At 40.5% G+C, this 15,781-nt stretch overlaps 1 protein-coding gene across 5 annotated transcripts in view; it reads right to left on the bottom strand.

The window, feature by feature from the left end:
• Positions 1-970: 970 nt before the first annotated feature.
• CPT1A (carnitine palmitoyltransferase 1A) overlaps positions 971-15,781 on the bottom strand; it is a 58,459-nt gene continuing 43,648 nt past the window's right edge. For all 5 annotated transcript variants that reach the window (XM_048484033.1, XM_048484034.1, XM_048484035.1 and 2 more), the window contains 6 exons: positions 12,389-12,553; positions 11,266-11,400; positions 7,848-8,000; positions 6,948-7,052; positions 3,792-3,884; positions 971-1,539 (listed from right to left, as the gene is read on the bottom strand). In XM_048484033.1, the coding sequence (XP_048339990.1) occupies positions 1,453-1,539; positions 3,792-3,884; positions 6,948-7,052; positions 7,848-8,000; positions 11,266-11,400; positions 12,389-12,553 (738 nt within the window). In that variant the 3' untranslated portion in view covers positions 971-1,452. The remainder of the gene's footprint in view (positions 1,540-3,791; positions 3,885-6,947; positions 7,053-7,847; positions 8,001-11,265; positions 11,401-12,388; positions 12,554-15,781) is intronic.

Below are 15,781 nucleotides of genomic sequence, written 5' to 3'. Positions count from 1 at the left end.
AATTCCTAAAGCCCAGGGAGGTGTAATAATAGTAAATCTCATTGACCTGGAAGTGAGCTCCATTTTTATGAATATACATTTTTATGTATAATGCTATATGAATACATGCTCACTTTTACCCAGTTAGATAATCTGCGAATACAGGTATTCTAACAAAGATTCAGCTTAGAACTCTCATCTATTGTAATCCACTGTGTAATAACATTCTGTATTTAGAGCCTCCTTTAAGGTGTTGAAACACATACATGCAGGTCCATTTACCAAATAAAATTAAGATGTAGAAATGTATGTGGAAATGTATTTGGGACTCTTTAGTTTGGAGAGGAGGCGGCTGAGGGGGGATATGATTGAAGTCTACAAAATTATGCATGGGGTAGAAAATGTTGACAGAGAGACATTTTTCTCTCTTTCTCACAATACTAAAACCAGGGGACATTCATTGAAAATGCTGGGGGGAAGAATTAGGACTAATAAAAGGAAACACTTCTTCACGCAACGTGTGATTGGTGTTTGGAATATGCTGCCACAGGAGGTGGTGATGGCCACTAACCTGGATAGCTTTAAAAGGGGCTTGGACAGATTTATGGAGGAGAAGTTGATTTATGGCTACCAATCTTGATCCTCTTTGATCTGAGATTGCAAATGCCTTAACAGACCAGGTGATTGGGAGCAACAGCCGCAGAAGGCCATTGCGTTCACATCCTACATGTGAGCTCCCAAAGGCACCTGGTGGGCCACTGCGAGTAGCAGAGAGCTGGACTAGATGGACTTTGGTCTGATCCAGCTGGCTTGTTCTTATGTTCTTATGTATGAGGACAAGAATAATATGATGAAAGTATTAACTGCCTATGTTTTAGGTATAGCAAATGCTTTACTACTCATCTGTAACAGCATAAACTTTTTACAAGCAATGAAGCATTTCTCCACTTAACTCACTACATTAAAATTGCAAGATTTTTTTAAAAAAATGTTCAGCTTAATGAAATGTCTTTATTTAAGGTGAATGCCCCAAGTTTTCACACTAATAAAACAGCAGATATTTGCCTGCTACTGGTACATTTCAAGACAAAGTTCTGTTGTTGTTACGAGACTGAAATATACATGTTTCATTTATCCCTTCATTTACAGAATACAAACAGATTTTTGTAGAAAATGGTCAAATTTACATCAGATCAAAACAGGCCTAGCATAATACATGCTTCACCATCTTGCTGTGCTCTTACTAATACACAGAATGTCAAAAATTATCTTTTGTGGAAAAGAAAACTCTTCTGAACAATTACAGTCATGAATCTCTCCTGATACTAAATGCTTATGTACATATCCTTGAAAGGATGATGACCAAATGGACTCTCCCAGTGCTGCTTAACATGCCTTGTTTTCTTTCATTCACTGATCAGAAGAGTTCTCACCCCCCAACACGGGGTGACTGGTTGACCTGCTGATTAGAAGTCACTTAGTAGAATTTCTATCAAGATGAAACAAATCTCTGATGTCACACAAAGCCTGCTTGATGTTGCTTCCAAAGCGATGAGAATCCTAAACCAAAAAAGAGAAAGAATCAGAAATCTGGATTCATAACTGCATAGAACTTTCATTTAAAAAATAAGCCAAAAAAAATCTGGACAACCCCCCCCCCCCCCCCCCGATGATATAATCGTATATAATAGTATAAATATGTAAAGGGTCATCAAGTCATAGCCAATCTATGGAGACTCTGTAGAGTTTTCAAGGAAAGAAACATTCAGAGTTAGTTGCCATTGCCTGCCTCTGCACAGCAACCCAGGACTTCCTTGATGATTTCCCACCCAAGTACTGAAATTATCAAGACCAAATTAAATTAGCATGTTGTTTAATCAACAGCTATGGATCCAAACATAAATGACATCATTTCATCTAAATAACAATGGATTTAGTTATAGCTTGCCTGTGATATACACTCAAGCAGAGTAAATAAAACAGTATCTTTAAAAATGGTTTGAAAAAATGATAAAAACCAATTACACAGGCACAACGAAAAGCATGTAAAACCATGGAACACAAGAGCATTAACAAGATAGTGCACAGATCTGATGTGTGATGTAGATATAGCTGCACCAACTGCAAACAGTGACCACAATGCTATTACGTTCAATAATTATGTCATTAGAAAATTGCACCTGAAGTAATCCAAATGACTTCAAAAAAGGTCTAAGCAATAAAGAGGGCAACCAAGACGAAAGTCAGAGCACCTGTTCTATGAGGAAAGTCAGAGCACCTGTTCTATGAGGAAAGTCAGAGCACCTGTTCTATGAGGAAAGGCTAAAAAGTCTAGCACTTTCCAAATTAGAGGGGAAAAATAATGTCCAAAGAGGAACTTGATAGAAGTTTATAAAATTGGGGGGGGGGGGGGGGGGGGGAGACAGAAAGAACTTTTCTCCCTCTCTCAAAATACTAGAACTTAGGGACATTCCATGAGGTTGATGGCCAAAATGAAGTATTTTTGCTATCAGTGATGAAAATGTTGAATTCACTGCCAGAGAATGTAGTGATGGGGTGTTGTGTGACTTCTGGGAAAGCCTTTGGCAATGTAGTGGTGGCCACAATCATAGATGGCTTTAAAAGGGAACTGGATAAATCTATGGAGGATTGCTCTATTAACAGCTACTAACCATAGAGTCTAAAGGGAACCTTCACCAGAAGCAGAAAACCTTTGAATACTAGTGCTGGGAGACAACCTCAGAGCCCTAATGCCCTGTTTATTGATTCTCCAGGATAACTGGTTGATTGCTGTGTAAAGCAGTACACTGGACTAGATGAAACAAGATCCAGCTGTTATGTTCTGAAAAGCTCATAACACAATTTACACCCTTTCCATTTTGCTACCCATCTAGCACCAGGATAGCTGGTGGAGGTTAAATGTAAAGTCCAGGGCAGCGCAAGAAAGCGCAGATCAAGGGCATCTTTGGCAATAACCCCACCAGGTTGCTCATTTATGAAAGGTTAAAAGAAAAGGGCACATAATTGCTCTATTTTGAGGCTGGTATAGAAAACTGGCAACATGTTGTGGATTTGTCTAATTTGTTCTTTCATACATTGTCTTTGGGAAGAACTATGTGGCAGAAACTATTTGTATCAAGGATTCCCAACCTAAGAGAGAGGACTTTTGAAATTTTGAGAAAAGGTAGTGAGTTTTACTTTAGAATGGCTGCTGTGCAGGGCAAACACAACATTTTGGAAGACTTCAGGCTAAGCGCACTGCTATGATGGGGGCAGCCATTTATGAATGAGCACTTCATGCATACGCCTGGAATTCTGGATTCTTCTGAAATGCCTCAGTTCCAATAAATAAAGAAGAAAGCTACTAAAGGTTTCTTGCTTTAAAGAAGCAAAAAGTGGATACTAGGAAATATATCAGTTGGCTCTGTGGTCCCCATGGGCACCATGTCAGGGATCACTGATCAAGATAATGTGCATGTTTGGGGGGAAGAGAAGTCCATAGTATCCACAATTACCAGACATTTTTTTCAAAACATAAAGGCTATTTTTATACAGTCCTTCAGAGTGAGCTTTCTAGAATACATACATTGTAAAATCAAGAAACAGGGGCCCCTTCCGCACATGCAAAATAATGCGTTTTCAAACCACTTTCACAACTGTTTGCAAGTGGATTTTGCCATTCCACACAGCTTCAAAGAGCAATGGAAGCAGTTTGAAAGTGCATTATTCTGCATGTGCGGAATGAGCCAGGGCTCTTAGCTATTAGATATGGTGATATTATTGGTGAACAAAAATGTTATAAACATACTTACTGTTTCTGGGCAAGAAAACTTGCAGGATACATGGAAATTAATAAGATTCTCACCCACAATAATATACGACACACCATAACCATCATCAGCAACCTGAAGAAAATGCATTTAGACTATTTTAGCTCTGAGGCCACTGAAAGCCACTGTTCACATAAAACTAGTTTACTTTCAAAATTCACTATCATACTGGCTGCAATATAATAAACTGTTTCAAACTAAAACCAGTGAAAATCATTACAATACACAGAAAATAGTTGAACCACATGAATATAAAACTAAATTTTACTCCATAAACATAACCTTTAGAGCTGGTGTCGTATAGTGTTTAAAGATCTGGGCAGAATCTGATAGAACCAGCTTCAAATTGCCATCATGCCATGAAATGAGATTTGCACTGAGGTGTTCCTAATTCACAGCTGATTTGCATTACTACTACTACTACTAAGAGACAAACAATTAAAATTCACACATAGAATGACTGCTTATAAGCACAAAATGATCAGATCACATCAGAAGTGTAGCCACCAGGGGGAGGGGGAGGGTGCGCGATGAACTAGGCGCACACCTGCAGGGGGCGCTAAAATAAAAAATGCATTTTAAAAAATATTTTTGTGTTTTTACTTTGTCGGCCGGCAGGGGGCGCAATTTTAGACTAGTGGCACCAAAATTTCAGGTTATCATCAGGTGACACTCCTGATAATATCAGCCAGGTTTGGTAAAGTTTGGTTTAGGGCCATGGTGGCGAACCTTTGGCACTCCAGATGTTAAGGACTACAATTCCCATCAGCCCCTGCCAGCATGGCCAATTGGCCATGCTGGCAGGGGCTGATGGGAATTGTAGTCCTTAACATCTGGAGTGCCAAAGGTTCGCCACCACTGGTTTAGGGGATCCAAAGTTATGGACCCCCAAAGGGGGTGCCCCCATCCCCCATTGTTTCCAATGGGAGCTAATAGTAGATGGGGCTTCCCTTTGAGGGTCTATAACTTTGGACCCCCTGAACCAAACTTCACTAAACCTGGTGGTATCATCAGGATAGTCTCTTTCTGATACCAGCCAGGTTTGGTGAAGTTTGGTTTAGGGGGTCCAAAGTTATGGACCCCCAAAGGGGGTGCCCCGTCCCCCATTGTTTCCAGTGGGAGCTAACAGTAGATGGGGTTTCCCTTTGAGGGTCTATAACTTTGGACCCCCTAAACCAAACTTCACCAAACCTGGGTGGTGCCATCAGGATAGTCTCTTTCTGATACCCGCCAGGTTTGGTGAAGTTTGGTTTAGGGGATCCAAAGGTATGGACCCCCCCAAAAGGGGTGCCCCATTCCCCACTGTTTCCAATGGGAGCTGATAGTAGTTGGGGCTTCCCTTTGAGGGTCCATAACTTTGGACTCCCTGAAGCAAACTTCACTAAACCTAGGTGGTATCATCAGGATAGTCTCCTGAAAGTAGCCTGAAATTTTGGTACTGCTAACGTAAACATTGCTCCCCTGAGAGGAACCCTCAAATTTTCCCCAGATTCTGGTCCCCTCTAAGTGGATTTAAAGGGAGAATCTGGGCTCCCTAGATTGAAAAACATTGAAAGTATTGTCGAAGGTATTGTCAAAGGCTTTCACAGCCAGAATCACTTGGGTAGCTACTGCAGGAGTCTATCGCATACCATGCAGCTGTGGATAAGTCTACATAGGAACCACCAAACACAGCGCGCAGACACGTATCAAAGAACACGAAAGGCACTGCAGACTATTTCAGCCAGAAAAATCAGCAATAGCAGAACACATGATAAACCAACCTGGACACAGAATATTATTTGAAAAAAACAGAAATTCTGGACCACTCTGAAAGCCACTACGTCAGACTACACAGAGAAGCAATTGAAATCCATAAGCAGATGGACAATTTTAACAGAAAGGAAGAAACTATGAAAATGAACAGAACTTGGCTGCCAGTGTTGAAAAATACTAGAGTCAAGACAGTGTCTAACCAGCTCCACACAAACACAGGATGACCATAGACAAAAGAAACAAAGGCCAGGATACTTCTATTCAGATGCTCCCACCAGTGACCTTGCTATCTCCATTGTTACTCCCATGCTATAGTCTTCATTGTTACTCATACTTCTATTCAGATGCCCTCAACTATTGACCTGGTTGCCTTCTTTGTTACTCACAGACAATGTTTCTCCACCCACCCTGGACACTCCAACAGATATATATACTCCACTTGCTTTCCCAATATCAGATCCTCTGAAGATGGCAGCCACAGATGCAGGCGAAACGTCAGGAGAGAATGCTGCTAGAACACGGCCATACAGGCCGGAAACCACACAGCACCCATATTGTCAAAGGCTTTCACAAATGGATTCAACTGGTTGTTGTGAGTTTTCTGGCCGTGTGTCTGTGGTCTGGTAGATCTTGTTCCTAATGTTTTGCCTGCATCTGTGGCTGGCATCTTCAGAGGCGTATCACAGAGAAAAGTATTTAATAAGAGAAGTCTGGACACAGTGTATCTTCTCTCTGTGATACAACTCTGAAGATGACAGCCACAGATGCAGGCGAAACGTTAGGAACAAGGTCTACCAGACCATGGCCATGCAGCCTGGAAAACCCACAACAACCAACATTGAAAGTGATGCTGTTGCTGGGGGGAGGGGGGATCCACCCTGAAACAGCATCATTTTCAATGTTGTTTCAACTAGGGAGCCCAGATGCTCCCTTTAAGGTGGATTTAAAAGGAGAATCTGGGTTCTCTAGTCTAAACAACATTAAAAGTGATGCTGTTTCAGGGTGGATTCCTTTCAATGTTGTTTCAACTAGGGAGCCCAGATTTGTGAGTTGGGGCATGTGTTCAGATTTGTGAGTTGGGGCATGTTCTATAGTGTGATTGTGACTTTGGGATGAAATGCAAAAAATTATTCTTTGATGGTAGTGGGGGAGGCCATCACATGCCCCCCCCCCCCCAAAACTCAGATTTTGCACCGGGCTCCATTTTCCCTAGCTACACCTCTGGATCACATTTTATGTCTTGGGAGTCACAAAACTCAACATTACATTGGTGGTTTTAATATGATACCAGACTGATATACTGGCACAGTATACTGCTACTATACTGGCACAATTGTTACCAACCCCTCTCAAACACAAGTGCCTTCAGTCATTAAAACTTACAGGTCCAAAGCCACCACCACTGGATTCCATTCCAGGATTTTTGTTCAGGTCAATGTGCTGTTGTGGTGTCTGACTTGTTGAAAGTCTCCAGGGTTCTGCCAAAACCTAACAAATGAAGTAAATGGACACATGAAAACAGAGTAGCACATTTGTGACCTGTTTGCAATATGGGGTAATTTTGACACGAGAAAATTTTCATTCTAACAGAATAAAAGTTTTAAGTCCAGTGGCCTGTAAGACCAAAGGTGTTTTTTTCTTTGTATAGGTGTTTGTGGGCATGCACACTTCTTCAGATACAGCTTACACCAAGTATAAAACTTCATCTTAAAGGTGCCACTGGACTCAAACATTTTTGAATCTATTTCCATTCTAACAAATATTAATTTCACAGGACCAAATTACTGGGGGAGCAGAAAGGAAAGAGAAGAGAGATTCTTAAATAACCCTTTCTTTCTGTAACGATTGTGTTGCAATTTTCAGCAAAGACATGGTAATCTGAAAGTTTTAATAGTGGAAGTAATTCAGCAAGCAACGATGATACCATTACTTTTACACTGCATTATCAGTTGTGACTAGTGGAGTGCGAGTTATGCAAACACTCTAGAACACCAGTATTCTTAGATTTTCATCAGGGCAGTAAGTTTACTCTAGCTAAATTTTCATGTAAGCAGACCTCTTGCACAACAAGAAAGCTGCTAGTAGAGCTAAGATCTACGTACTTCAACAATATGAAACACTGTTAAAATACTGCTTCAATTTAACCTCTCTGCCAAATTTCTGCTTTCCCCCCTGAAAAGCAGTTTTGTTCTATTTTGCAAGGTTTCTGGAAATTTTACTTCTTGATAATATACATAATTTTCACCCATTTGCTTTATCAGTACATATTATTTGATTACTCACTTCCTTAAGGAAAGGAGAGTCAACAGCAAGATATTTAGATACCACATATAGACAGAAGAGGTGACGATCAATGCCAGCACCAGTCATGGCAAGACGATATAAAAGCTGATGTTTAGCAGCAGCAGCCTTGAATAGCGCGGACTTCTTCTCAGGCTAAAAAAAACAACCCAAGACCCCCATTTTAAAATACTATTACAATAACTGTCAAGCCTACAACAAGAATATTCACAGCAGCTCCAATCCTAAAAGCCCTGTTAAAATAATCAAGCCAAGAGAACCCCTGCCCACCGCTTTGCTGACCTGCAGGATCCTACAACTATAACCACACTGCAAATGGCTTTTGAGACACCTGTGAGTATTATAGTAAGACTGTTGGTTGTCTGGAATGGCACAATGATGGGAGAATGGGGTAGAAAATTGGGAAACAGCACAGTTGGGTATCTGTACGCAATATCTAGACAGGACAAAATCCACATAACAAACATATTCATTTAAAAAAGTATATTCTAACAGGAATAATCCAAAGGAAAATTATTTTAGTTTGATGATTAATGGGTTCCTTCTGTATGTAGTCTCTATATTTTTACATACAAAAATGAAGTTGCAACAAAATAGCCACTCCAGCCAATATTGGAAGCAAGAGCTAATTACAGCATAGTACAAGTTATTGTCGAAGGCTTTCATGGCCGAATATTATGTTGTAGCTGGAGTTAACAGAATTCTAGCAGGGTATTCTCTCGATAGCTAGCTTAGTCTGTGGCTGGCATCTTCAGAGGATCATCTGAAGATGCCAGTCACAGATGCAGGCGAAACGTCAGGAGAGAATGCTGCTAGAACACGGCCATACAGCCCGGAAACCACACAGCACCCATAGTACAAGTTGTCACTGTTAAAAGTTTAGATTTGGTCAGCTGATCAGAATAAGGATAATTACACTAAATAGCATACTGCTGTTCTCAGAACAGTATTTACACATGATTTCAACTCATGCAACTCATGCAACTCATGCAACATAGCTGAGTCCTTTATCCTTTCAACAGTCTAATGACTGTTGGTATACACTTCTAGAAGAAAAACACAAATACATCTTTCTGGAAACATGACTAGCCATTCCATCTTACTTATTAATATTTATATCGTCAAGAGATTCACTCATGATGTGGCTGCATCTATAATCCACATTACCTTCTAATGACTGGTAGAAAAGTATGATGTAATTGGAGAAAACAGTATGTTTCAACAGGGAAAAAGTAGGGGATGAAATTATATTTTGCACTTCTGCAACGTATTTAACACTATTTTTCCCCTTCTGCATCCCTTGGAAACGTCACAGGGAAGAAAAAGCTGCTTTCTAGGGAAGAAGTGTTTTCATACCTATTTCAGAAATAACTACTGAAAAATATTGCATCCAGAATGAGCATACTTTTTAAAACATTATCTCAGTAAAGCAAAGCTGTTCAGTTCACAATTAAAACAAGGGGTTCAGCTTATTTTTTTTCTTAGTCTTTTCTTGGTTGAAATATTTCACTGGCAACAAAGGTCATGTATGTGACCTGTGGTCTGTTTCACAGTGAGCATACAGTTCCTTTGGGTCAGATTCTTGTTGTGCATGTTTTCCCCCACCCCACTCCCCTGAACTCCCTACACTGTGGATCGAAGAAGTGCCACAGGTTCCATTAGCTCTAAAAGTGTGATGCTTCCTTTCTTGTTGCTGAGAAAGCAACCTTTGTTGTGTGTTCAACTCACTTCAGCTTAGTTCTCCCCTCCCACCTTCCCCTGCCCATCCGACAGCAATTGCTCCCATTCTTGGCACCCGAGCAACCCAAAGAGTTTTGTTTTGTGTTTAGAGAGAGAGAAAAAGTGCAGAGGCGTAGCTGGGCCAAACTGCGCCCGGTGCGCAGTGTGTTTTTTCTGCCCCCCATGGCGCCCTCCCACCAGCACCCCCCGCGGTGCCCCCATGCCCCCTTCCCACAATTACCTATGCTCCTTTTCTATTTCTAGTATTTTTTGAGGCTGAAAAAAGGGGCCTCTTCACAGTTCAGGGAAAAAACTGCCTGACGAACTATACTTCCCAGGAGACCTTGTGAGCCCCAAGGTCTCCTGGGAACTGTAGTTCTTCAGGAAGTTTTTTCCCTGAACTGTAAATAGGCCACTTTTTTCAGCCTCAAAAAGTACTAAAAAAAAGAAAAGGAACGTAGGTAAGTGTGGGAAGGGGGCGGGGTGTATGTGTGCTGTGGGGGGGGCGCCGCGGGGGGCTGAGGGGGGCACAGGGAAAAGGGGGAGGGGCCGGGGGCTATTTTCCACCCCCCAGGCATGGGCCCGGTGCATGACGCACCCCCCCTTGGTGCTCCATCACTGAAAAAGTGGAAGGCAACAAGAGAAGTTGTGGGTGAAGGTGAGGGAAATGGCAACTGGCTGAGCTGGGGAAGCTTCGTAGTAGAAGAATCCCCAGTATGAAAACCACAGCAAAAATGCACTGTAAAGAAAAGAGCCACAGTGTATGTTCTGCATGCATAATAGGCCGAAGTCTCCCTCACATTTTGCAAGGTGTTCTAGTGCAAGCCAGTACAGGGAGCAGGATGCAAGTGTGTGACTTTTGCTACAAAACTGAGTTGGAACTGGATGCTGAGCATGGAGTGACAACCTTGATGAATCTAGTGGTGGATGATTTTATTTAAGTCTGCCGTCACCACTATACAAGGGGCTGACCCCTGCCTCTTTAGGGTCAAGGCAGGCATGACCAATCATGATTCTATGATTCCAGACACACTACACTTCATCAATCCTATAATCAGAACCAGGGCTCATCAGGTAGCGTCTGCGGCCCACTGGGATCCCAAACAGTTCTGTGGAATTGATGTCCTGACATCAAGCGCATCAAATGCTTTATTGGGGGCCCAGTCACACCTGGTTCAACCAGCGAGCTCTCCATTGACTACTACTCGAGGGTGAATCACATGCTACTTGCTGCAGAAAAGGGATTTGCTTCATGGCACACAAGTTACAGAATGAGGCAGAGGGAATACGTTGCACGCAGAGAGCCAGGGATCATTTCCCAGTTGGCTGGATGGGGACAGAAAACATCAGACAGGAGGAACAATACACTTATTTTAAGCAGGTGGAGGTGTCATGGGTAGGGAATCAGGTAAAATTCTTTTTGTAAAGTTGTATAGTTTCTCCTGATGGCTCAAGATTGCCTGAAAACATCTGAACTTATGCTTAGATATTTGCAACTAACACCTATGAGGAAAAACAACTGACAGGTAACTGGACAATTTATTACAACATTCATCTCACCATGAATGCAGTTAATGATATGTTCAATAAGGAAGAGTTTATTATACTGATTTTTTTGAGCAGCTGAATGCAGCTAAAAAGACTTACATGTAATGAACATATATTGCTGTAATAAACTCACACTTTTTGCTGTGTCATCCATAGCATGCACAAAGTTGCATGACTCAACAGTACATGAGCGAACTGTTTCTGTTCTACCTTCTCTGAAGAGGCGGGTCATAGATGCTTCATAAGTTAAGCAAAATTTTCCCATGTCCTTAAAAGAAAAATGCACAGAAGGATTCTTATGGAAGCAATCAGAAAACCAGAACACAATGTTTGAATATCACACTGTGAATTACTTTTACGTGAGAAACACATAAGTGCTGAGGAAATGTATAAGCCACATTAATAACATGTCTGATCTGATCCATCTATTATTTTCATTCAATGCTCCTTGTAACTGACTGTGTTCAACAATCCCTGTTCAAAGCACAGTATGTCTACACAACATATAATCTATGTAGTAGGTGTACTTCCAAGCTACACTTTTCTTTCTTTTTTTCTTTTTATCCTTCTATTTTTTATTTTACTACACTATATTTCTACTGGGATTTTTTTTGTTCAAAAATGTCAACTACTGTATTTACACTGTAAAACTGAATAAATAAATAATAAAATAAAAGAGACACCCATTTTGGAGAGATCCTTTTAGATTTTACTATTTATAATAGTTTGGAATTAGCAATTTAGTTGCCTGAATATCTGAGGTTAAGTAATGCTGGTCCCAAATTGAGAGACTCAATTAAGTGCATTACCTCATTGTGAAAGTTATGTTAGCCATCATCACTAACATAAGCTCATACCCATTTGTTACATTTCTCCTTAGAAAATTTCAGGACAAACTCCATCAAAAACATCTTGAAGAAAAAATTATAAAGCTAATAGCATCACATGCTTTTTATGATTCTTTGAACATTGTATGGATAGATTTGCCTTTGTGAAATCTGTGCTCACACTTCCTCATATACACACAGCACATAAAGATACCATCTGCCAATGCATCTGAATGAATTACCTGAATCACAAAATTAATTGTGAATCACAATCTATGGAACCATACGAATCTTTACAGCAGATCGTTAAGAGCTTAGTACAATTTCCTCTCCAATTAAAGTAATAGTAGGTGGACCAGAGTCTAACTGTAATCATGAATAAAAACATTTTCTATACTAGTTTTACAAGCAAATACCAGCTGGACCTACCCGGTAGTGAGCAAGCTGTAGCGCAAGTTGCACAAACGCATCAGGACTAGTTTTTGTTTTCTTCATTAATCCTTTCCCAAATGTATCAAAAGGAAAAGAATGAAAATCCACATCATCTGCTAAAGGCCTTGCAATGGCCAGGGACATCTCTATCGCTTCTTGGCACTAAACAGCAACATAAATTTTACATTACGCTAAAAGCAGCACAAAATAACAAACACAATGAAAAGTCAAAAATTTTGATTTAACAATGTTATTTAGGTTTTGAAAATGGTAACAGGCTGATCTTTCTAGTTCTCTACTGGCAGAAACCGATTGTTCCATGCTTTCCCCTTCTCCCAGCAGCTCCTTTTGAGTCCCTGAAAAGCTCTACCAGAGACTAAGCAACCCACGAGCACAAAATGACACAGCAGAGGCATAGCTAGGGAAAATGGAGCCCGGTGCTAAAGTTGAGTTTTGCACAACCCCCCACCCCCCCATGTTCGTTTACGTTTCTTGTATTTTTTAGTGCTTTTTCAGTTTTTGGCCTGCAGGGGATACAGTTTTTAGGCTAGCAGCACCAAAATTTCAGGGTATCTTTAGAAGACTCTCCTGGTGATACCGTCCAGGTTTGGTGAAGTTTGGTTCAGGGGGTCCAAAGTTATGGACCTCAAAGGTGTAGCCCCCCTCTCCTATTACCTCCCATTGGAAACAATGGGAGCACCTCCTTTGGGAGTCTTTTCTCCCCTTTGGGGGTCTTATCTTTTTCTCCCTTTCCTTCCTTAATTTGGCTGCTAGCCATTTACCAGATTTATTTGCCAATTCAAAATCTTTGTTTCAAATATTTCAATTGTGTAGTCATTTCATTTGTCCATTGTAATTCTAGTTGTTTTCTCAATCCTGTTATTACTGGTTTTATTTTTGTTGTTGTTTGGGGTCTTTTGTAATTCTTTTCCTTTTTTCTCAATCCCCTCTGTGATTAGCTTTATTTTTTTTCCCTTTCCTTTTCTCTTTAAAACTCTTTTTGGTAAGAGAATCCCTCTCATTAAAGCTTTACTTGTATCCATGGTGGGGCCTTCTACTCGCGTATAAGCCGAATTTTTCAGCCTTTTTTTAGGCTGAAAAATGCCCCCCTCGGCTTATACGCGGGTCACCCACTCCCCCCGCCGCGCAGAGTCACAGCGCTTACTTATGAGTGGCAAAGCCTCGTCCCCCTCACTAACTCACGCTTTCTTTCTTGCAGGCTCAAAGTTTAAGATGTTGTTTCAGAGAAGCTGCCGGCTTTCTTTCTTGCAAGCTCTAAGTCTACAGGGAAGCTGCCGCTCAAGGCAGCCTGTCTATGGTTTTCTTAAAAGGGCAATGCTGCAGGAAACCATAGACAGGCTGCCTCGAGTGGCAGCTTCCCTGTAGACTTAGAGTTTAGAAATCTGGCAGCTTCCCTGAAACTTTGAGCCTGCAAGAAAGAAAGCGTGAGTTAGTGAGGGGAAGGAGGCATTCTCTGCTTCACTTTCTCCTGCTTTCAGCCACTTTCCTTCTCCCCAGACCCGTGCGCGCCGCCTTGCCCCTCCTTAAAAAGCCTCCCAAAGGCTTCTGGGGCGCTCCTTTCCTCCAGCTGTGGTTCCTTTGCCAGCTCAGCACCCCGCCTCCTGATGGATCTTTCCCACCCTCAGCTTATATGGATCTTTCCCACCCTCAGCGAGTCAATAACATTTCCCAGTTTTTTGAGGTAGAAGTGGGTGCCGCAGCTTATATGCAAGTTGGCTTATACGCAAGTATATACGGTAATTTCAAAAAATTCTTTTAAACTTTTCTCACAGTATTTCACTTTTTATTTTGTAACAGCCATCCTTTAATTACTTCCCTCTGTGATACTCCTCTGAAGATGCCAGTCACAGATGCAGGCAAAACCGAACCACAGCCACACAGCCCGGAAAACCCACCACAACCAGTTCAATCGGCCATGAAAGCCTTTGACAATACATCCAATTATTTTGTTTATGTCCAATTATTATTTCCCTCTGAATTGGGTTATGATTTGATATTGATTTGGGTGGAATTTTAATTTTCTGCATTTGCATGCATAAATGTCCTGATGCCCAGGTTATATCAATCCTTGTGAAACTTTTGTGTCTGTTTGAAAAGAAATTAAAATCCTTAGCCTTTCCTTCCTTTAAATCAAGTTTCTGCATGAAGTTTGTAAACTATTTAGGTAATATATTTTGTTTCAGCTTTGATTCACTTTCTCCACTTTCTTATCTACCCCTGGTGCGACTATGCCATTAAAGTCTCCTAGTATCACCATTTTTTCATATGTGTACTTTAGTAATTTATTTAGAAATTCTTCATAAAATTTTGCTTTGTTTTCATTGGGTGCGTACACACCAACCACAAGCATTTTAATCTCTTGAACTATTATTCCCACTCCCAGATACCTTGCCCCTGAGTCTGCAAAAATTAATTTTAGACTTAAATGGGTTTTTTCAATCATGAAGCTACTCTTTTTTGTGTTAGCTGCATGTACTGAAGTTCCCAGTTAATCACATTTTAAATATTTCTCCTGATTTTTAAATACATGTTTCTTGTATACATGTTACATCATTATTCATCTGTTTAAAGTAATGGAATGCCTTTTTCCCCTTTTTCCTTTGCAAATCTTGGATTTACATGAAACATTCTGTTTCCATGTCTGTCTCCACCATTTTCAATCCCAGAAATTCTGCCAGTGCTTGGTCTATTCTTGCTCTTACATTTTGGTTTTCTTGTTTCTTTCAACCTCGAAATCTTAATATATTATCTTTTTGCTTCAATTCCAGTAGAACCATGTTATCTAAGTAACTGTCTACTTGTTCTTGGAAAATTTTCCACTTGTCTTCTATCACTTCTACCTTTTCATTTGTATCTTTAAGTCCATCATTTATTTGCTTTGTTGAACTTTCAATATTTTTCATTTGTCCCAGCTCTTTTTTCATCTCTTTGAGTTTGTTGTCTAATCGATTGAAACATTTCTTGTTGGAAACTGTCAATTCTATTAGTTGTTCTAGCCTTTGGTATGGCTCTGTTAACATTTTCTCAGGCATCTTTAATTCTCAGGCATCTTTAATTCTCAGGCATCTTTAATTCAGCCCGGAAACCACACAGCACCCATCTTTAATTCTACTGCATTATTCCCTTTTGTAATATTTTTCCTTGTATTTGCCAATTTTCTTTCTTAAGCCAAATATTATTTCTTACTAATTTTATTTTATGTAAATCTCTCCACAGCACTTTCAGTTTTCACTCCTTTCCTCACCATGATTCTTTCACTCTCGGTCAGCAGACATGTTCTGGGTCTCCCTGCTCTTCTATCATTCTCTCCAAGACTTTAACCTCATTCAGACAATCTTTGTCCAGCAAATGCCTTTACCTTTTATAGCT

This window comes from Sphaerodactylus townsendi, linkage group LG02 (assembly GCF_021028975.2).
Source record: "Sphaerodactylus townsendi isolate TG3544 linkage group LG02, MPM_Stown_v2.3, whole genome shotgun sequence".
Taxonomy (NCBI): domain Eukaryota; kingdom Metazoa; phylum Chordata; class Lepidosauria; order Squamata; family Sphaerodactylidae; genus Sphaerodactylus; species Sphaerodactylus townsendi.
This window is presented reverse-complemented; position numbering and strand designations above follow the sequence as displayed.